Source organism: Leptidea sinapis, chromosome 39 (genome assembly GCF_905404315.1).
Source record: "Leptidea sinapis chromosome 39, ilLepSina1.1, whole genome shotgun sequence".
Lineage (NCBI taxonomy): Eukaryota > Metazoa > Arthropoda > Insecta > Lepidoptera > Pieridae > Leptidea > Leptidea sinapis.
The window spans coordinates 7,781,816-7,805,781 of NC_066303.1; the positions used below are offsets into that span (position 1 = coordinate 7,781,816).

General features: G+C 35.2%; 1 protein-coding gene across 5 annotated transcripts in view; it reads right to left on the minus strand.

The window, feature by feature from the left end:
- LOC126976062 (tolloid-like protein 1) overlaps positions 1 to 23,966 on the minus strand; it is a 122,987-nt gene that overhangs the window by 28,543 nt on the left and 70,478 nt on the right. For 3 of the 5 annotated variants that reach the window (XM_050824205.1, XM_050824207.1, XM_050824208.1), the window contains exon 4: positions 2,722 to 2,793. The exons of the other annotated variants lie outside the window; for them this stretch is intronic. In XM_050824205.1, the coding sequence (XP_050680162.1) occupies positions 2,722 to 2,793 (72 nt within the window). The remainder of the gene's footprint in view (positions 1 to 2,721; positions 2,794 to 23,966) is intronic. 5 annotated transcript variants of the gene reach the window in all.

Genomic DNA, 23,966 nt, shown 5'->3' on the forward strand with positions numbered 1-23,966 from the left:
GCGAACTGTTAGCCTCTATTTTATATGCAACTGTCATGCACATTCAAGCAATAAACCTGGCCTGTAGTCATGCGTTGCCTAAAAGCAAGAGGCTCTCTAGGCGTATAAATGATCAAAGTTTTTAATTATAAATAATATTAACCGAATTTACTACGAAGTGCTGATTGATAGCAGCGCATGCTTTTCTAATAATTAATAGTATATGGACGACCGAGCTTGAAAACTTGAACAAAAAAACTAGTAGGTCTTCTGGATTCGAACCGGGGTCTTCTGCTTTCCGGATTACCCAATGTCCTATCTGAGCTATTATAGTCTTGTATATAGTGGCGAAATTTACCTTTGTATTCAAAGGTTATTGTAGCAGTTTCTCATTAAAACACGGATAAAACGACATTTTTTAAAATTGAAACCTAACTAGATCGATTTTCGCCCCCGAAACTACCTGTATAATAAATTTCATTAAAATCGTTGGAGCCGTTTCCGAGATTCAGAATATAAATATAATTCAAAATAATACAAGAATTGCTCGTTTAAAGGTATAAGATTATCGTTATAGTTTAAATACTGATACAAAAATAGCTTGCGGCTGTTGCGAGCGAGTTTAATGGAAATTTCTAAAACATATCCACAAGGTCGCGCACTGAAGAGAAAACTTGTCTGCCAAAGAAAACGTTCCTGCGACTTTGTTCAGTGATGACAGACATATGAGATATTGAATGAATTTATTTTATTGGTATTTGAATATTGAAAACGCAACTTCAAAGAATTCATGAGGTAGGAATTTTACATCTATTTGAGTATTCGCAGATTAATTTTACTTTTTGATGGACGAGTCGTAAACCAGTGGGAGGCTCCTTAGCACAGATGGCTAGATTATGGTAACCACAACGGCACCTATTTCTGCCGTGAAACAGTAATGTGTAAACATTATTGTTGTTGTAACTTTATTCGGTCTGAGGGGCGCCGTAGTGTCGCTAGTGAATTACTGGGCAATAGAGACTTAACAATATCTTATGTCTCAAAGTGACGAGCGCAATTGTATTCCCGCTCAGAATTTTTTGGTTTTTCAATAATCCTGGGCGTTGTAATGGACAGGGCGTATCAATTTCCATCAACTGCTCTTCTCGCCTCTTATTTTCATATAAAAAAAATAAAAAACTGTCAGCAACGCAGTAACTCCCGCATGGTCGGGCTGTTAAGTTGTCTATACGTTAGTATGTTCTAAGTCTGTGGGGTAAACAATCCTGAAAACCGGACAAATCAAAAAGCAGTAGAACATGGTGCTGAATCTCGTTCTTGTATTGCGATATTATTTTATTTTACTTGCCACATCCAGGATATACTTCATCCTAGTAAAACATGCTTAATAATTATCAAAATTAAATATTTTTATACTTATTTTCTTCAGTTTTTACACTAACGTCAAAACACACTTTGCTTGTAAAACTATTTTTATATTTACTTTTTTTTATAACTGTTGCACAGTTAACAGTATAAAATATAAGTGAGCTCTCTGACTTGGGTGAGCGCTCTTCAGAAATCCCCGGTGTATTACAGCCCTTAGCGGCCCATTAAAAACTTTTCCTTTCCGTGCACCGCTAGGCCGATTAAGAACTTCATTACGAAGGATTTATGCGGCACAGTTCATTTTTTTCACATTGAAGTGTCTTGTTTTGCTCGTTAAATGCAAAATGAAGTTTGAACAAAATTTTAATCATGACAAACATAAAACAAAAGGAATTTTAGCCTTGGATAAAAATTTTGCTTGACGGTTTAATCTATAATATAAAATAAATAATTATTGATTTTGTGTGCAACGTCAATTAAATTGATAAACTAAATGACCGCTATAAATATCTCGCCAGATTTATAGATCGCTTTGAAGTTGCCAACTGAAATAATAAATTCAGGACTTATTAGCTATACTGTTAGAGATACTGAACCAGGGGTCCCGCTTGAAATCCCGATAGGTGCAAAAATGTATACTATGAAAGATTTGACTCCGAGTCATAAACGTAGTATATATGTTTAAGTATTGTTATATTATATCTATATATATATAAAAATGAATTGCTGTTAGTTAGTCTCGCTAAACTTGGAGAACGGCTGGACCGATTTGGCTAATTTTGGTCTTGAATTATTTGTGGAAGTCCAGGGAAGGTTTAAAAGGTGAATAAATATGAAAGTGTTCGGAATTAAATAAAAACAACAAATTTGTTTTTCCTTTGATGTGTCCCCCGTCGTCCGATATTTGTTTTGTATGGACATATTTTCTACGAGATAATTTTTTGACGGTTTGACAGTTCTGCTTTGAAACAATTTCATTACAACAACAGGGAGCATATTTTCGAAATAATTCTTGATGTTATGATATATTATTGACAAATTAATAAAAAAAAACGTCTGTCGGGTCAACTAGTATTAAATATATCATTATCTAGTACCTATAGTGGAGGCCCTACAGTCTCCTAATAACAATTGCCTATTCTGGAATAGATAAATTGTGCAAAAGTGCGTCATTTATTATTAATACTTTACTCTATGTCTAAACATGGATTTGGAAGGGCCAGTGCATCTACTAAGCAGGTACTCTACGATCTTCACATCCCGCGCCCCGCACCTTCCCCCAGTGAGAGCATATTTTCAGCTACAACGCGTTTGACAGCGCTTAACATACATGCTGCATCTAAAGTGGTAGTAAAAATAGAAAGTTGGACGTACTTGGAAATTTAGTTGGCGTAGAGTCCGCCAGCGACGAAACAGTTGAGAGAACCGCGGTCTCATCCGTGAACGCTGGACAAAATATATTTAATTTATTATTAATATTTATATTTCTTATTTAAAGACTTTTTTTTCTTTTTCTTTTGTATTTTAGGATTAACTTATTTTGTTTGAACGTGTGGTAAAGTTTGTCTTCTAAAATAAATTCATTTTCATTTCATTTATTTAAAAGTTGCAATCCCTCAATCGGGCGATATCAGTATTTGCCTATCGATTATTGGGTCGGTTGAAAACAGGGAAAAATACATTTTATTACATATTATTCATTGTTTTGTCCATCAAGAACTACTAAAACTAACTAAAACTTTTCAAGTAATCGCGTATTCAGTTCAGATCTTAGTTTGTGTACGCATTTCTGATTTTGTACTATTTATATCTAATTAATCAACATAATATGATATTTTATGTTAAAATTATTCTACAATTATAATTGTTAAGGATAGCTTTATTTATTCCGCGTACATTTTATTGTGGTGACAATCAGACCGGTCTTTATTTTCATGTCGCTATATAATTATTTTCAGTTTTTAGATAATTCTATGTTTTCTGACTGAAGCATATAGTAATGTATTAAATAGTATGTTTTTACTATCAAAAGGGTACTTAAATATACAATATATTCATCCATACTATTAATGCTATATATATATATATATATATATATATATATATGTATATGTACATATATATAATATTCCAAAACGCTTACAACAAATTGTTATATTACCAGAGGCTCCTTTGCATAGGATGCCAGCTAGGTTATGGGTACCACAACGGCGCCTATTTCTGCCGTGAAGCAGTAATGTGTAAACATTAGCGTGTTTCGGTCTGGAGGGCGCAGTAGCTAGTGAAATTACTGGGCAAATGAGACTTAACATCTTATATCTCAAGGTGACGAGCGCAATGGTAGTGCCGCTCAATTTTTGGGTTTTTCAAGAATCCTGAGCGGTACTGCATTGTAATGGGCAGGGTAAATCAATTACCATCAGCTGAACGTCCTGCTTGTCTCGTCCATTATTTACATTAAAAAATATTAGAAAAAAAGTGGCTCGATGATTATTTTGCGCTCGTTCTGACATCTAAGGCGTATTATTTTTAATGAAGGTTGCCGTTAATACGTCATTTTAAATAAACATATTTGAAATTGAATTCATATTATAAAAGTTGATATGAATATCTGACTGCTGTGAATGCATTCGAAAGCAAACTCTTAACAAACAGCAAACAGTTTGAGAACATTTTTCAGTTTTCAAAGCTCGCGAAGTTTATTTTGATAGAGTTAAATGGAACTAAACTGAATCTGTGTTAAGCTGAGCATAACTGTGGCGGTAAAACTTTATTTAGCACAAGTTGGTAATGTCGTCTTTATTATGTAGAGTCGTATAAGGACTGAATATTGATCAAATTCATGTATTGAAGCGAAGCTCTCTAATCGACCTAAGCGTTTGATTTCAGCGTTACACGAGAGCATCAGATTTAGGACCGTTACACGATATATGTACTTATACAGAGTAGCATTTCGGTATGGGTAATGGTTTCGAAAATTATTTATTTTAAAAACTATGTGTTTCTTGTGCGTTACTTCCGTCAGAGAAAAATCTAGGTAAGCCTCAAGTCGCGCCTAAAGAATTTGATTTTTTTGATTCGTGTGATACACGCGTGTTTATGTCATTGAAACCCGTTATATTTAAAACCCTCGCCTGCGTCTCGGGCTTGTTAATAGCGGCTCGTTTGCACTAACCTACTTTCTACTCCTGTATCACAACGTGCTATCTACTAAAAATATAGACATCATAAGGTTGGCTACCAATCATAGAATATTGTTAATATTCTGAGCTGCCAATCGACAAAGAAATTGTTAAATTATTATTGGTAATTTACATAAAATCACAAAATAGTTCAAACAAATTAAAAGTTTTATCAAAAGGTGGCTCTACTGTACCTACTGTAGGTGACTGACGTTCAATAATCACTATCTGAATTAAAATATATAAATTCGATTTTCTTTTGTACAAAGAAAATTTCCTATAGATGTGTATTTTTTTAATTCTTTTTAATTTTGAGAGGACTGTTTCTAAGTCCTTATTTATTAACTAATTATTCCTGCCACCGAATTCCACCTTCGCACAACACGCCACCAATTAGGATATCATCCCCACCATCTGGATGTGTGCGGTCCGCCACAGTGCGCTTTTCAAGGAGCTTTCTTCCACGTACTACAAAGCTGTGGAATGAGCTTCCTTGTGCGATGTTTCCGGAGGTACCTTCGACAGCGGTACCTTCAAAAAAAGTACGTACACCTTCCTTAAGTGCCGGCAACGCTCTAGGCTCCATTCTACGCTCCTGTGATTCCTCTAGTGTTGCAAGATAATGTGGGCGGCGGTGATCACTCGTTTGTCCTCCTTTACCGTAAAAAAAAACGCAGTTTTTTTGTTAATGCAACAATTTGTAAATGCCCTTGTAAAGGCAATAAAAACCTTACGGTAATAAAATATAGAAATTACTTAGAAACTTTAAATTTAGAAGGAAAGGAAAATTCTCAAAATTCTTTTGTAAGATCAAACTCCAGGCGTCTCAGGTATTTTCATGAAATATTTATTGTATAATGTCTGCATACTTTTACCATGTTATAATAAATTTTATGTGAGCTCTAAGAACTTGAAATATTGTTGAATATTTGAAGTATGCTTTAATGAATTAACTCTCCCGTACATAGCCCCAGCCGTGTAAGATAAAGTTCTCCCTGTCCATGACGCTACACGAGAAGTAGGTCGAAAACTTTCAAGCGATGATAACAAGAGATATTACATTCATATTATATTATATTAAGATACAAATACCGTTCAGATAAACGGAGATATAAACTTGTGCCAAATACGATAATCGGGTGTCTGTGATAATACCAATATAAGGAATGCGAAAGCTATTTTTTTTTATGAAAATAAGGGACGAGACAAACAGGACATTCAGCTGATGGTAATTAATACGCACTGCCCATTACAATGCAGTGCAACTCAGGATTTTTGAAAAACCCAAAAATTCTGAGTTGCACTACAGTTGCGGTCGTCACCTTGAGACCGAAACACAGTAATGTTTACACATTACTGCTTCATGGCAGAAATAGGCGCCGTTGTGGTACCCATAATCTAGCCGGCATCCTGTGCAAAAGGAGCCTCCCACTGGTGAGCTAGAAGAAGAATTAGCTTTTGTTAAGCTGTAGTCTTCTAGAATAAACTTCTTTTAGTAAGTAGGACAAAAACAACAGTAAAGTTGGCTAAGAAATAAAATAATTATGAGAAAACTCGCGACGGCTATTATGATCTCAGGCTTGTTTGAGAAACAAAAACAAAACCATAGAAATGAGGAGACTTCAATACAAAATGCGAGTGTTGAAATTGTTCTCGGCGCGAATATGAATGAAAAATTTCTTTCCTTCCCCCACAGGTGGCTTTGTATTGCAATATTATAGAAGCTACATTGTTATGTGGGGTTTTATATACTGACATTATTAATATTTTGTTTTTGATTTAAAATGTTCATTATTTACTGTCAAGTAATATAGACGATTTTCGGAGTGCTGTAAATGACTCGTATGAATCTATTTGACATTCTGGCTTCATACTTATATGATATACATCTTACGTTCTAACATTATCATAAACAATATGTTATGTTTTTAAAGTGATAACCCCCACTTCTAAACTTTCCGCCGGTGCTCTAACCAACTGAGCTAACCTGAGAGTTGAACAAAGCAAACAGAATTTTATAACGAGGCGGTACTCGAACGGTTAGCTCAGTTGGTTAGAGCACCGGCACGGAACGCCGGAGGTCGTGGGTTCATAAAATTTTGTATTTCAAATTTTATTTGTGTAACATTATCATATCAAAATACTGTTTGTATTATAACTACACCAATATTCTACAATTATTGGAGGTTGAAGTACGTCTACCGGTAATTAAGCTGAGATTGTATGATCATAGGAGCGAACGTTTCGCTATTCCAATATCCTCCACAGTACACAATCAAGATGGTGGTACTTCCGGTAGCCATGTTGTCGTTACACGTGACACTCGGGCGGAAAGTTTATTTATTATATATAGTGAAGCATATTAATTGTATAACATCCCTACTATAATATTATTAATGTGAATGTAAGTTTGTCTGTAACGCTTTCACGCCTAAACCACCGAACCGATTTTGATAAAATTTAGTACAGAGATAGACTAGAGTTTGAAAAAGGACAGAGGCTACGTTTTATTGCAAAAAATAAATGGGTGGGTTGAAATAGGAGATGGCAATTTGTATGAAAATTCTTCATTATCGAACCATGAAACTTAAGAGATTAAAGTTCACAGGAAATACTATTAAATATTAAGTCTACAATGACAAGGGATATGTGCTGTATAATATGAAGAGCGCTGCCAACAGAGGAAAGAGCAGTTTGAATGTGTATTATTAGAAAGTGTCCTAAAAAATAAATCCCAGAGTAACTATTTAACGCGGACGAAGACGCGTGTAAAAGCTAGTGTGTACATAAATATCGTACTTCGCTACATTGAAAAATAATAGCAAGTTTAACTAAAAAAATACTGTAAAATATTATTTAAAAAGAAAAACAACAGTATACGCGTGCTTTCTTGATCTTAGCTGCGCATTTGATACTATACAGTATGACATATTATGGTCTCGGATGGAGGGGACTGGTGTTCCCCGTGATATACTAGGACTATTGAAATATTGGTATGGAGCCCAAACTAATGTGGTTAAATGGGGTAGCAGCTTCTCCAAAGAGTATAAGCTAGAGTATGGCGTTAGACAGGGTGGTCTCACGTCACCAACCCTATTTAATCTTTATATGAATGGACTTATAGATGAACTCAGCGGGTCCAAAGTCGGCTGTTATATGTGTAATCAACCTGTCAATAACTTGAGTTACGCGGATGACATGGTCCTGCTGAGTCCCTCTATAAAGGGCTTACGGAAACTTATAAATATTTGTGAACAGTACGCCTCAACTCATGGTTTAAAGTATAACAGGACGGAAATTATGGTATTCAGGCACGACGGGTCGCAGGTTTCAAACCCAGCTATCACTTTGGCAGGATCTCAGCTCAAAAGTGTTTCTCAATTTAAATACCTGGGGCACATCATAAGAAATAACTTGAAGGATGATGATGACATTGAAAGACAAAGGAGGTCCATTGCCGCTACAAGTATCATGTTAGCCCGCAGATTCGCTAGGTGTAGTGTACCTGTCAAAATAACCTTATTCGGCGCTTATTGCCAGTCGTTCTATACCAGTTACTTGTGGAAAAACTATACAAAACGAGCTTACCATACGCTACGTGTGCAGTACAATAACGCTTTTAGAGCAATGCTTAAACTACCTTGGCGCTGTAGCGCGTCGGGCATGTTTGCGGAGAATAAGGTTGACGATTTCTATGCCGTGTTAAGAAAAAGAGCCGCTTCCTTTATGGACCGCATTAGAAAATGTTGTAATTTAATAATTAATTCTCTGTATGACTGTTGTAAGTATGATATCTGTGACCTGTGGCAATTTATTTATATTATATATTTGACATAATATATATTTTTTAATAATGTAAGAACTGAAATTAAATTAAACATCATTGAATTGTATTAGACTATATCAATTTTATAATTTTTATTTCTATAATTTAATTATTTTCTTTTTTAATTGTAACTATGACATAATATATTAACTTTTCTTTTTTATCTGTAATTTAATTAAAATCAAAGTAAAATGTAATTTAAGTTAAGATTGTTTGTAGATTAATGGGTAAAATGCCTGAAATAAATGATTTATTATTATTATTATTAACGACAATATTGCTACCGGAAGTACAACCATTTTGATTGTAGAATTCTTAATTTCACACTAGGTCAAATTATGCATACCTAATCATAGATCTCAATGCGTTACAGCTAGTGGGTACCCTCACATGATTTGTTCCTTGAAGGACGACATAAACCGGTTATGAAGCTGAACGTTCTACACCTCCAATATCCTGTATACAATCAAGATGGCCGTACATCCGGTAGCCATGTTGTCGGTACACGTGCTTTCTATGCGGAATATTTACTACACATATGGAGTATACTTGTTGTGTTGATGTTGTGATGTTTTCAATTTATATTGTTAAATTTTTTAACCGTTAGGATCAATTCAAATATTTTATGTTACTGTTCGACCACAAAGTATAATATTATTTTTTTCATTATCCTTTTAGCTTGCCAATTTCGAGTTAGTTGGAGGCTGATCAACGAACTGGAGATTTAAAATGAAGAAATAATATAATAAGTTGGTACAAGTGCTTCTTCACCAATTGCCGAAGACGGCAAACACTTTTAGTATTCTTTGGTTATGCTTCTAAATAGAAACACTTGAAACCAAACCAACTGCTTACATGGAAGCCATTTATATAACTATCTGCCCATAATTTTTATTATTCTCGCCATTTCACATATTTTTTTCGAGATTAGTAATAAATCAGAATAGGGGAATTGGGTGTTAAACAGAACAGAATTGCGGTGACTGATTGCATTGCACAAAATGGATTTGGAGCCGTCTGTCATTTTCAAGATACTTCAAAAAAATAGGTATTAGTTCTTCGGTTATCGCAGTTTCGATAGATACAATCATCCAACACAAATCCTCTGTCGTCGTATTTAATTTTCTATTATTTTTTTTCGTTCCGAAGTTTCTCGACCGTTGTTTGGTCTTGGGCAATAACGTTTTTGCCCCTTACTACTAGTACTATAAAATTGGAGTTACAGCGTATTGTGGCCGAGACTCAGGCTGACATCAATAGAGCATACTTAGAATTTGCTCAGACTTTACTTACGTAAGACTTTAGCGCGAACTTGACATTAGAATGCGACTATCTTACCTTAAACTCAGCATAATTACAGACAAATGACTTTAAAAACGATATGAAAGATTATGCTAAGTTAACATTTGGCTAAGTCTAACGTTAGTAAAGTCTGAGCAAAATCTAAGTACCTACGCTCTATAGATTTAAGAACCTAAGCCAGTGAATAATAAAGAAAGTACATACTACGATGTTAACTTTTAACAAGAAATCGAGTCTGTAGATACAGGGCTTAGAACTACAGCTTGGCTGTAGGGATTTTTTAGTATAAAATTTTACTCAAATATCACCCGGGATTAATTATCTAAACACTTTGATCCCCTTTTGTCTACAATTTCATGTGTACAAATACAGTTACAACACAAAGCGGCGTATAACGTTACATAATATTTAACTCTTATGGAATAACACAAGCTCTTAACGTAATATTCCTATGTGTGAAATAATTAATGGGCTCAGGTGTATTGCGGAGATAAGTTGGGAGAAATCTTTCCCAGGTACTCATTACTTCATCTTCTTTCTAAATATCTTTGCTTATTCAATTTATATAAAAGGTTTTTGCTAAATACCTAGATCTATCGGGTTATTTACTTTAATACATTCTTTATGATACATATCTAATTTTGTTTTTCTATTCTTCTACATTTATCTGTCATTTAAACAGCCACGATTACAACGTAATACGCAAGTATCCATCCCTACACTGTGCTAATATATAATATAAGTACATACTTTATTGAGTTTTTGAAAAAGTCAAATTGATATCTATGATTCTGAGATAAAATGCAAAGTGAAAACAAGACGTTCGCCCTATTTCAATCACTGACCTCTACTATTTACCACTGGACTTGCGGCTGTCAAAGTGCTTTTACGCCTGTTTGATCTTAGCCATTTTGGTGCTGTTTGCCATGTAGCCAGAGTCTGCGGTACTAAAACCAGTATTGACAACCTCAGCTAAACAAACATCGATAAGAAAACTATTAACAAAAAAAATTGTGTACTTTATTACATTGATTACCGAAATTAATTCAAAATGTAAAAATACTTCAGAGTAATGTACGCTTCTCTCGCAGCCATTTGTTTTATACGTCATAACTAGTTCTCTGGACGCTCGCGAGTGGCGCTTCAAATAGGCACAAATAAATTGCTGTCAAACATATGGAACAGCCTGTCCAGAGGGTACATACAGGTCAGTGATTACAATAAAGAATTCAATATTTAGCGTCTGTGGCGCATTAGGTTGAACCGTTGACTCTCACCACGGAGCCCCTGTTCGATCCTCGCCCACCACGTACCAATGTGTATTCGATATTCGAATTCATATATTATACGGTTCTTCAACGCCTTATAAAGTCGGCAACGCTCTTGTGATTCCTCTGGCGTTCCAAACATACCATACATATTAAAAATACTAGGTACGTTAGCCTCAAATAAGCTCAAGCTCGTCATATGCTGGCATACATATTATGCATGCTCAGCGCCGATCTTCAGCTTGAGCCATTGTGACCTCGTAACTGTCCCAACACTTATACGCTATAAATATACAAATTTTTATTGTGAAAAAGCTTTTACTTGTAACTTTTTGTAAACAGTACTCTGTATTCTGTGGTGTGGCATCGTGAACACAACGTTGCTCGCTCTGTGGTACGACTCAAGCGTCAACTAAGTGTCAACTGTCAAAATAATTATAAGATTTTAAAGGATTAGTTTACTGTTGCTATTAGATATTATTTCGTACATTTAAATTAATAGAATGATAGCTTTGTGTAGGATTGTGTGATTGGTTTCCTTATATTAGATTAAATAAATTATAATTATTAACAAGCTGCCCCGACAGACGCTGTTCTGTCAATAGATAAAAAAAATATGTATGAATTCGGGGATAATATAGTCTAAAGCAAATCAAATTAAATTAGTTAAAAATGAAACAAACACATATTTTTGAATGATTTTATAAAATGTAGTAATAAAATGATAAGGATTAATATCGTATTTGTGTAAACAGATTTTACGTAACCGCTTTGTAATTGCCATATTTTTAAAGTATTAAAATGGAAAATTTGTTGAAGTAGGCGTTACTTTGCGGAAATCCATAATTATACAAATGATTTAAGTTTTCTTTAGTGTTAATTCCGCCAATATTTGTTTTTAAACAATTCGACACGTGTTTCGCCTCTACACGAGGCATCCTCAGGACGTGCTGTCTCGCCAAAATGTTTTAACTTCTTTACAAATAAATTAAATCAAGAAAATTTATTCATTTCAAAGGCCGATAAAGTATACAAATGATTTAAGTTTTCTTTAGTGTTAATTCCGCCAATATTTGTTTTTACACATTTCGACACGTGTTTCGCCGCAAGATATAGAATTCACCATAGATTATTTTATACTGCGTTTTCGTTGAAAGTTCACAGACGGCTTATTTTTACCCGACACCTCCAACAAATATCGCTAATGTATACAAAAACCTAACAAATCATATACTTAAACCTTCCGCGAGAACCACTATCCATTAGAGAAGATACTATGAAAATAAGTGCAGTAGTTTTGAGTTTATCGCGAACAGACAGACAGACAGATAGACACGGCGGTGGACTTTGTTTTACAATATGTAGAGATAATCATTTTAAAAGCAGTCATTTCACTAATGAACTCATTGCATAAATTACATCGTCTAAATGCGAGATATTATTAATTTCGTTTCCCAATGACAGTTTTTGCACATAACGAACTCTCGAGTTTCAATATTGTAATGGCGAACCTATTAGTAAATTAAAAACGTTAGTTCCGCTCCATGGCCGTGTATTACTGAGAAATAACTTTAATTTATGCTTGAGTAACTTATAATAAATTATTTACAATGAATTTAAATAGATATACCTCAGATAATTTTAAAGGTGTTTATTTTTATTTTTTTTTAAATCGTATTGCTAAGGTACCGAAACATTTTTTTTTTAGAGAGGAGGAAAATACTGTGTGTAATGTCTATAAAAAAAATGTCTATGCTGTTAGCCCTGAAGGCTTTTACAGCGACATAGGACGTGGGCCGTGAAGGCCGCAAAGACTACGCAACAACAACAATGGAAATGCGTAGAAAGGCGGCCCAGTTGATTTTTCTTTACAAACTCATAAACAACCTAATACACTGTCCAGATATTCTTCAAATTATTGGAATTTGTGTACCGTCATTTAATTGTCGAATAGGTACTTATGCCCCAATATTTATTAAATTTTATAGAAATAACTACGGATTAAACTCTCCCATTCAACTCATATGTGTAAGCTATAATAGAATATTTAAATTAGATCATAACATCGATATATTTTCAAATATCAACTTTTATAAAAAACAGGTGTCCTTGTCATTAAAAGGCTTAAATATAGATTACTAACTATGTAATTAGAATTAGTAGTAGATTCATTATTGTTATTATTCTAATATTTTGTTTTTAGCATTAATTTTTAAGTTTAGTAACGATGTGCATACCTTTAATTTAGATATGTAAATAGTAACACTTATTAATGTTTATCTGATTCGTATATGTAATATTATGTATCTTGTTGGTAAGCCTAAATAAATAAATCGTCGCGAGGCGTCTCCTAAGGAGACTCGAACCTCGGACCGGCTGTGTGCTTGTGGGAAAGTACCGCAACACGTAAGACAATCTCTTAATAATATATACTTCAGCTAATATTTTCTCCTTTTTCAGACAGCCCCTTGATAAGACAGTCCCACCAAACCATGACTGACGTAGGATGATGAAGATGCACTTTTCCGACCACTTGTGAATCTTCTCTAGAGCTATACCAGTGTCATCAAACGACATTTCTGTACTTTTGAGTCAGAAAGTATATTTTTGATCGAGCTCCCTTTAAGAGGGCCCTTCCCAGTCCTGTCTTTAGTCAACGCGAACATGCTCGTAAAAATGTTGTTTCTTCCAACGCATACCATCTGAAGATAAGCAAGGAAAAGCGATAATATTAAACGAAAAATAGTGTGCGGAAAATACATAATTATTTTCCAGGAAACATTTGTTTTTCAGTAATCATAACAAATTTGTGAAATATTTTCACTAAAAGAATCCCTATCACATGCGCGAGGTTTCTATTGGAATGTAAAAAAAATGTTTGGAGGGTTCTACTGAATTTGTTTCTTGAAATTTGTATTTCTGCTTCCATAGAAACCATAATTTTTTGAAGAAATATGCGTTTAAACGACATAATCACGAACGAGCGTTTGCATGAGACATATGACGGGCTGGCAGCTCTTAACTTTTTTTTTTATAAAAAGGAGGACAAATCAGCGTACGGGTCACCTGGTGTTTAGTGATCACCGCCGCCCACATCCTCTTGAACCACCAGAGGAATCACAGTAGCGTTGCCGGCCTTTAAGGATTGGATAACTTTAACTATTAGGATTGATTTAAGAAATTTAGGATTTGAATAATTATTTTATTTATTGGTTTATAATAGTAAGATTCATACGGACACTCGTCAAACAACTTTAAATATAGACTTTTGTTATGTAAGTCAAAAAAAAAAACCCTCCTGAACATAACGTATTATATTGAAAAGTAAATACAATATTGTATAAAAATAAATAATAGAAAAATCACATTTATGTTCCCTTTTCCGGCAACCCGTTACAAAAACACTAAAAATCTCATTCCGGAAAAGAACGACGCACTTTTCGCTTGACCGGTTTCTTGGATATTAAAAAAATGTGTTGCCACTCCGGCCGTGTCAAGTGTTTACTTGAAAAGGTTCTCCTTGGCTGAAATAATTCAGTAACCGCTGCGCTTTGTTGGGAAACATAAGAGCCTTTCCTCGTAAGCCTTAACAATATCATTTACAGCAAAGTATACCGTCCACCAACTTTATTATTTATAAGCAACCTTGTATAACCTTATTTTTGTGGTAAAACTACTTCTTAATATATATAAATTACGTGACACGTTGTTTGTCCGCGATGGACTCATAAAGTAATAAACGGATTTTAATGGGGATTACTTCATGGAGTGCAGTTTGGTCCAACTAGAGAGATAGGATAGTTTTTAATTCGATTTGGGACCCATAGTTATTTTTATTTTCCATATTTGTTTTGTATGGACACATTTTCTATGAGAGAATTTAGTGACGCACCGTATGACAGTTCCACTGTCAAACAATTTCATTATTTATAACAACATTGAGCATTAATTCTTGATGTTTTGAAATATTATTGGCAAATTCCCATAAAACAGATTTTTTTAATTATCTACAGAACAACCTCTGTCGGGTCAGCTATTTAATATATATGTTTATATATGTAATTACATAAATAATATTATAAATGAGTTTGTATATTTTTATTGAACGCCTTAGCTACTCAACGGATTATCATAGAATTTTGTTCACACATTGTCACGGGTACACGAAACGGACATAGGACACATTTAATAAAATAAACAAAATTATAATAATCTGTCATATTTATTTGAACATCTGTCATAATAATAGGTTTACCGCCATTTAGTGTTCAACAAAGATTTAACAAAGAGGTTAAACATGTCATATATTTATGCTTGTTTACTTTTTTCCTATGAGTCACCGTAAAAACGCGCTAAGTACATGTCGGCGTTACGCCAGGGTTTTCTCAATCAGGGTCCATCACGTTGAAGTAACACACTAAGAATTTCTCAGCTTATTCACTCACGATTGCTAGCATAGAACTGAACTTCAACTTAACGTGAACTGAACAGTCTTTACATAAAACAACCGCTTTACAATAGATAAAAGTAGATATAACTTCTTTTTAAAAAAAACAAATATAATTAGGTACTGTAAAATAATTCCTAAATACAGCTTAATATTTATAATAAATGTTTTAGTGAATTTTTATAATTTCAAATGATATATATAATATGGTTTGTTCATTAAATTTGAATAAACATTAGTAAGTAAGAAGATGGCGCTGCAAGCAAGATTCGAAATGCAATTAATACTTATTGCATAAAATAATAACGTTTGTTACAGAATAATGATATTAATTCTAATATAAATTAATTTAAACATATACACAGTAAATTAAGTATTTTAACAATAAATGAAACAATAAACATTTTCAAAACATTCAAACAGTCAAAACAGTGTCTATTAAATATCAGACCTTAATAAATAACGGTTTTATGTTTACAAATAGCTATTTGTATTTTAATCTAATATATTTCAGGTATTTCTTTAAAGATAATCTAAAACATAAATATCAATAGTTGCAAACTATTGCCGGTAGGTGGCAATTTGCGCCCAGATATAGTGTATCCTCATAGGCAGCGTGGAAACATGTGCATATTAGGACGATAACAAGTCTCACAACTTTTTAAATCGTTATATCTGAGAAACGGAGGGTCTAAGGAAAAATGTATTGATACATTTTTCATGTATAATTTTATGATCTTCAATTTTTGTCTGGAGTCTTTTAAGATCAGACAAAAACTCATTGTTTGACCTTTGACCTTAAGTATTTTTTTCCATAAACGGTAATGATGGCTTAAATTTTTTATTTATAATTATGTTTTGAACAATTTAACTGATTTTCTGCTTGTTGGGAATTCATGCGCCTTCGAATTGGTTGGTCTATAATTCGTGCATACTAAATAATAATATTACACATATCGTAAATAATAATATCCTAGTGATACTTGTTTTGCACAACGTAAAAAAGCGACGATGTGACGTCATCCACGCCACGTCCACAGATAATGTAACCGGGTGGTAAGTATATAGATGTAAGTAATATCAGCTACATTGCATCGTAGACGTCAATAACTTGTGACCTTAAAAAGGACAAGTTCACACAATGTACTCGTATATATCGCAAAGTCAAAGCGACGAGATGAAGCGGTAGATTTACCGATCAGATAGGGTTGGCAGCTGTACTCTATGTCATGTACGCGTACTCTATAATCTATAACACTAATAGAGTAAACAATTTGTTATGTTTTTAAAGTGATAACCCTCACTTCTGGGATTAGTACACAAATAAAATTTTATGAACGTGCGAGTGCTCGTCCAACTGTGCTTCCGTTTCGATCAGTTAGGTTGTAAATTTTGTTAAGCTATTGCATAGCTTCTATCGCGGGCCTTGAGCGTGGGGACCGAATACAGAAATTCCGTAACGAAAATAACCTAACACTTATGTACTACATATATATAGATATTTCGGCAGGATTTTTACAGTTGCCGTGGAACAGCGGTTATCACATATTATGCTCGTTGTGCAGTAGGTCCCAGATTCGAGCCTGGGGTACATCTTGATTTTTTTTTTAATTTCTTTTTTTTTATCACGTTTTTTTAATTTTTATTATTTTGACAAGTATTTTTATTTAGTTTCACCTGTCCCGTTGTCTGTCTGTAATCAAATCTTGCAAGTTAAATTTTACTCAGTTCCCGTTTGCTTTTTTTATTTATTATTATTTATTTTAAATTAATTTTATTAAAAAAAATACTGCATAAATAAAATAAATAAATAATTATAATTGCATAAGTTGATAAAAAATGCTATGCAATAGCTTCACCGCGGCAGTCCCCAAGTGCCACAAGTATTATTTTTTTTTTGTGTACTTATAGAGTATGCTAAAATACTCTTTATTGCACAGTGTTTACAATACTAGAGCCAGTCTTGCAATATTATAATAATATAATAATAATAATAATAAACTTTTATTTCAGGCCATTAGACCCATAACTGTGTTAGTATGACAAATAACTTAAAACTATGTTAGTAGGTACTTATTTCTAGCTTAACAACTAATTCTATAACTAAAAACTATAACTAAAAAACCCGAGGGAGCCTCTTGGCGCCTATGTGCGCACCCCCCCAGCACCTCCAGAGAGGACTATCTAGTTTCCTGGCCAATGCGCTGAGAAGAGTGTTGGTACTACTCATTAGCCTGCGCATCATGGACGCGGCACGCTTGCGCATGATCGCGTAGAAATCATCCACGCGAGCATCCGCAAACATTGCCGACGCACTGCAGTGTCGAGGCTTCCTCAACACCGCTCTCAGCACATTGTTATATTGAACACGCAAGGCACCATAGGTCCGCTGCCTGTAGTCCATCCACAGACTGCACGTGTAAAATGACTGGCAGTAAGCCCTGAATAAGGTCAGCTTTACTTGCCCAGTACAGCGCGCAAATCTGCGGGCTAACATATTGCCTCGGACCGACAGAGCCCGGCGCTCTCGTTCCATGTCACTATCATCCCTCAGGCTGTCGGTTACTACATGACCGAGATACTTGAACTCAGTCACTTGCTTCAGGGGATTACCACATAATTGTATCTTTGGTTTAAAGCTGGATAGTTTGTTCTTTCCCCTGAAAATAAGGAACTCGCTTTTTTTGGCGTTGTAACTGAGTCCATTCATCCCGGCATACTCCTCACAGAGTTGCAGCAACCTTTTAAGACCCCCAACTGAGGGGCTCAGTAGAACCATGTCGTCGGCGTAGCTAAGGTTATTCATGCGTATGCCATCTATTGAACACCCGACACCAGCTCCACCGAGCCCCTCAATCAGCTGGTTCACATACAAATTAAACAGCCCAGGGGACGTCAGCCCTCCCTGTCTCACTCCACACTCCATTTTATATGGGTCACTAAGTTCATTACCCCACCTAACCACATTAGTTTGGTTACCATACCAGTATTTAAACAATGAAATCAGTTCGGGTCTCAAAGCTGATTCCTTTTCGAGCTTATGCCACAAGACGTCGTAAGCTACTAGGTCAAAAGCTTTGGATAGATCCAAAAAACAGGCATAAACAGGAGTTTTCCTGTCGGTATAGTACCGCACAGTTTGCTTGAGGCACAGGATTGCGCTTTCCGTAGAGAGTTCAGGCTGAAAGCCGAACTGAGCGTCGTGTATTTTAATTGATTTACTTAGCTGTGCATCCATCAAACTGTCCAGCACCTTAGCCACTATCGTCGCCAGCGATATCGGCCTGTAGTTGGATCCATCCGCCGCATCACCTGTTCTGTTTTTGATAATGGGCACTACTACTGTCTTCATCATGGCTTCTGGCAGGTAACTGTGGTTAATACATAGGTTGTAGAGCAATTTGAGGACTCTGGGAAGGTGCGAACCCGCATACCTTAAGTGCTCGATGCTCAGGCCATCGTGTCCCGGTGACTTTCCATGTTTCATACTCTTTAGTGCTCCCTTGACTTCAGTAAGCGTAAAACGCACCAAGACTTCCCTGTTAACCACGATGTCCTCAGCATCGTTGTTCGTAAAGGGTATTTTAAGAGGCTCCACTTTAAATTGCTCCCTAAACATATTAGCAATCTTTTGAGATCCGCTCACTCCACCTACTTCACTCGGAAGATTCGCCCTTGCATTCAGTCTATTGGTGTGCTGCCAGAACTTGCCGAAGTGCTTAGTCTCGTACGATGTGGCTAACATGTCCATTTTGATTTGCTCCTCGTTGTTCTGGCACCATTTAAGTTTATTTTTAAATACCTTGCGAGATTCCCGCATCTCGTCGTACAAGACCCCACAAGACGGCCTCCCAGCCCACACCCATGACTGAAAACAGAGACGAGCCTTCGCATGAGCCGGTCTCACATGCTTGTTCCACCCAGTGATATATCTTTTTTTATGTCGCTGGGTAGCTCTATGACTATATATTGCCGCATCCTGTAGTATGCTTGTAATATCCTCGTACCATTGTTCTAAGATCCGTTTATGTTCCGGGTCGTTACATAGTTCATTACAGCAATCTACCATCTCTACGGGAAAGTCTACCATCTTCAACCTATTGTTACAAAACTCAGTATACAGACTAATCTGATCAGTGTCCCTACGTCCCCAACTTATTTTATTAAAAGCCGTCGATTGCGCGCTTTCTAGACGAGTGTGAAATAAATTGAGTTTACAATAAACCTCTACAGGATAATGATCAGACCACGACACATTGTTCACTATGTTTATACGATCAACGTATTTTCTAGCCATACTCGTTACAAGGCAGTGGTCTAGCCATCGCGAGCAGCCGTGAATATCACTAGTATATGTAAATACATCGCTTTTATTTGACAACAGTTCGTAGTCGGCACACACCCATGATTGCTCGCCACAAAACTGTATCAATTCATTAAAAAATAATTCCCCAGGGTGTGCGTTAAAGTCGCCTAACATAAAAACCATACTAATACCGCAGTCTTCAATAATTGCATTAATTTCACTCAAGCACTCTGTAAATTCCGCTAAATTATCCGGGCAGTCTGTAGGCATATACACAGAAAAAAATAGCATCGAGTGCTCACGTACCTGACATTTGAGGGCGCACAACCTAACGCTGTCGCACTTCAGTATAGACACGGACGAAAACACATTCTTACGCCATAACAGCGCGACTCCTCCGTGGGGACGGCCACGTAGAATGCCGGCTCCCGTATCCACAGCCGATGTACCCGTAGACTCAAACTCGTCGTGAATGGTGCTAAGGTAGGTAAGTTCAAACGGCAGCAGCCAGGTCTCCTGGAGTGCGACTACATCCGCAGATCCGCATAGGCTCCTCACGCTGTCCACCGACCGCTTCAAGGACTTACAGTTATAGCTAACTAGCTTTAGTGTATGTTTGTTCCCTCTTATTATGCAAACCCATTTAATTTTTTAAATTATATTATATCTAAAAATATAAGTTTGTTGCGCCCATTCTTATCAGGTCTGAGGCATTCTTTTAGGAATGGGTGGTAGTTTTTGACTTTCAATAAGTGATGTCACATTCTATATTGAATAAAAATATTCGAATTAGAAAAAAATAAATGTTTTTTTTTAAAAGTTGGTACTCTTTATTTACCTCCTTTGAAATTAGATTTACCAGTGGGAGGCTCCTTTGCACTGGACGCCGGCTAGATTATGGGCACCACAACTGCGCCTATTTCTGCCGCGAAGTAGTAATGTGTAAGCATTACAGTGTTACGGGCTGAAGGGCGCCGTAGCTAGTGAAATTACTGGGCAAATGAGACTTGACATCTTATGTCTCAAGGAGACGATCGCAGTTGTAGTGCCGCTCAGAATTTTTGTTTTTTTTTATAATCCTGAGCGGCATTGCATTGTATTGCATTGTAATGGGCAGGTCGTTTCAATTACCATCAGCAGAACGTCCTGCTCGTCCCATCCCTGATTTACATTAAAAAAAACTATGTTTTCTAATTAAAATTGGCAACCCTACGATCAGAAGTAAAGAACATGTAGGTAATGCTACAAGATTAGTTAATTACCAGTGAGCATCGAGTTACAATTAATTTGTATCAACAAATCAATTAGACTTGATCGCATACTATTAAGTCTATTGGAAAACTACAGTTAACTGTTAGTAGCTGCTCTTGGCACGTGTATGTTAATATCACCTTGTTTTAAGAATAACCAAGGAATCTTTTTTTTATTTATTTATAAAATAGTATACAAAGTTAAAACTAAACATGCCAAACTTTAACGTTTTATTATGAGAGATAACGCTCTTATTTAAAACAATACTTTGTGCACTGAACACTCGAAATCAAATAAAAAAAATGTATATTTATCATACAGATTAGATTAATCTTCTTTAATTCTTAAGAACTCACAATATATCATTAACATTAACAAAATAAGACTTTTTAAGTTTGTTTTTTACACAACACTTGCTCATTTTTGGTGTTTGGCTGAGTAATTGTACATTATTAAAAACCTTTGGTAATAGACACTTAGTTAGTCGTTCTCCAAAATAATCGTTAAGTTTTGGTTGATATAATTTTCTGTCTCTTACACTTTTTGTTTCATAAACATTACATTTACATTGCATTTAGACAAAAGATTTTAATACGTGTATACTTATACTAACTATTGTCCATGCATGACTTATGGGTGTCAAACTTGGTCTCTCACAAATTAAAATTTTAACATATTAAAAGTTTGGATGAGCATGGACAAACATGGGATTGAGCGCAGTATGTTGAAAACAAGAAAGCATGATAAAGAAAGAATAACAAATATAAGAAAGAAAAACAAAAATGGACAGTATGAAAAAAACAGTTAAGCAGCTAAGATGGTGTTGGACAGGATATGTGATAAGAAGCAAACAAGATAAATGGACAAAAGACATTATAGAGTGGTATCTAAGATATGGAAAAAAATAGAGGGAGAGAAACGATACGAAGGGAAGGTGATTTCAAAGATCTGGGGAGGCATATGTCGGCGGACATGCGAGCGACGAATAACATAAGTAATGAATAAACAATCTTATTCATTTAGTATAAGGTTAGAATTTACTTTATTTAGTTTGCTTACAATATGATGATATGAAATAAGGGATTGCTTGTAACTAATTCTAGTAGGCTTCATAGGATACATAATAGCTCTAAGGGTAAATGTATACACTTCTATAATAAAGTCCCAGCCACTGTTCAGGCATTATCTATAAATAAATTTAAATGTTTTATAAAAAAATGGCTCTGTCGTAAATCCTATTAAATAAAACTGCTGAATATCTAAATGATCGGACAGCCTGGGACTAGATTGTGATTACTTTATAGCGATAGAAATGACTGTACAACATTGTATATTTTTATTGAAAAGAGCGCAAAAAAAATGCTAGGAGAGTTTTTTGCGCCGCTTCTTCTCTCTCAGAGCGCCATTTGTTTCCGAAGCGGTAGTAGTATCTAGTAGTTATCAGAAATGACATCAAAAAGAATTCTAAAGGAATCAATTTTGAGAAAATAAATGCCTTTTATGCCTTTTAATAAAGGCTTCCATAATTCAAGGAATCTTTGCAGATCTCACCAAATAAAGGACGAAGAATTGTATTGTTTTTTCTATTAGAAACATTGATAGAAAGCTAACTTTTTTGTAACCACAATGTGTTACTTGACATTTTATGTTCTTATAAATTGGAGATCAATTTGTAATCTAATTTTAATTGTTCACAAACAATTGAACAAAATTGTAACAAGGTTGTATCCTTAAGAAGCTAAAAGAAAAATGGACAACAAAAATTATAGGACGCTGACTTAAAAAAAATAGCAAGTATAAGGTGTCAACCTCAATTTTTGTGCCGTTTTCACATCTACTACGAATAAATCGATCTTAGTATAAGATATTTAAAGATCTGTTCTTAGGAACCATGTAATCGATTTTAGTGACAAGAAAAACTGCATCCATTCCGTGATTTAAAAAAATGAATTTCTCAGTTCAGGAATCGAACCTGGTAATTTAAAAATTAACATATTCAACTTCGCCAAAATACCATGCGATATGTTCCTGTTGTGTGCGAGAGTTTCCCGGAACGGAAAGGTTAAGGCCGATGCTGTGTTTTGATTTAAAACTCAGTTACACCAATTTATAAGAGCGAAGCCAAGCCAAGCCTATTGATGAACCCGGGACGGGTTCATAAATAGGTAAAACAATGTCATGTTTCTTTTTAATTTTGGGTAGCCAAATGTTAAATGATGTGGAGCCCAATCGGCACATTCGGTCACGTATTATTTGCTCAACGATTTCAATTTCAGCTCGCAAACATTCACATTGTCTGGTAACAATTAAAATTAATTAGTGTTTGTTTTTATGTTATTTGCTTAGCTTACACGTGCGAAAATAAACGAATCTTTATTTAATACATTCGTCATAATAAATTATTAGAAAATAAAATGGACTTTTTTGTCCCAGTCTGTTGTGTACTAAATATTATTAACTACATTTATGCGCTAACCACATCTCTCTTGCGAAATTAGATAGCCAGCAGAAATTTCATAATGTTTGCCTTAAATTGCTAGAAAGCCGTTTGCACTTATCATTACGGTAGCCCCAGACGACGTAGAGAAATAATCTTAGATAATTTATGCGTCTAGGTAAAGTCAACTGTTTTTAGGCGACGCATTACAGCAGGCCAGGTCTGTTACTTTAGTGTGCATGACAGCTACGTCACACGTCTTTCACTTTGTCGCTCAGTCACTTTGTTGGAGTTTACTCCTTAAGAATCGATTTTCATATAAGGCGCCCGGTATGAGAAAAATATGGAGAGTAAAACCTACTCATCAAATGGGATAGTAAAGTTTTTGGTGCGCATCATTTCTCACGCACCTTTCGCTATTCAGTTGTGTGTGTGTGTATATATATATACTTGTGTGTAGCCAGCATACACAGTATATAGCTTACGTATGCAGCATAATATACCTATTAGGGTGTGCCAAAATGTAACTTCCTTGATGGACCTTTTAAAATTGGAATTTTGAGTTCCACTTTTAACAGTTGTGTTTGGGCATTTCCTGAC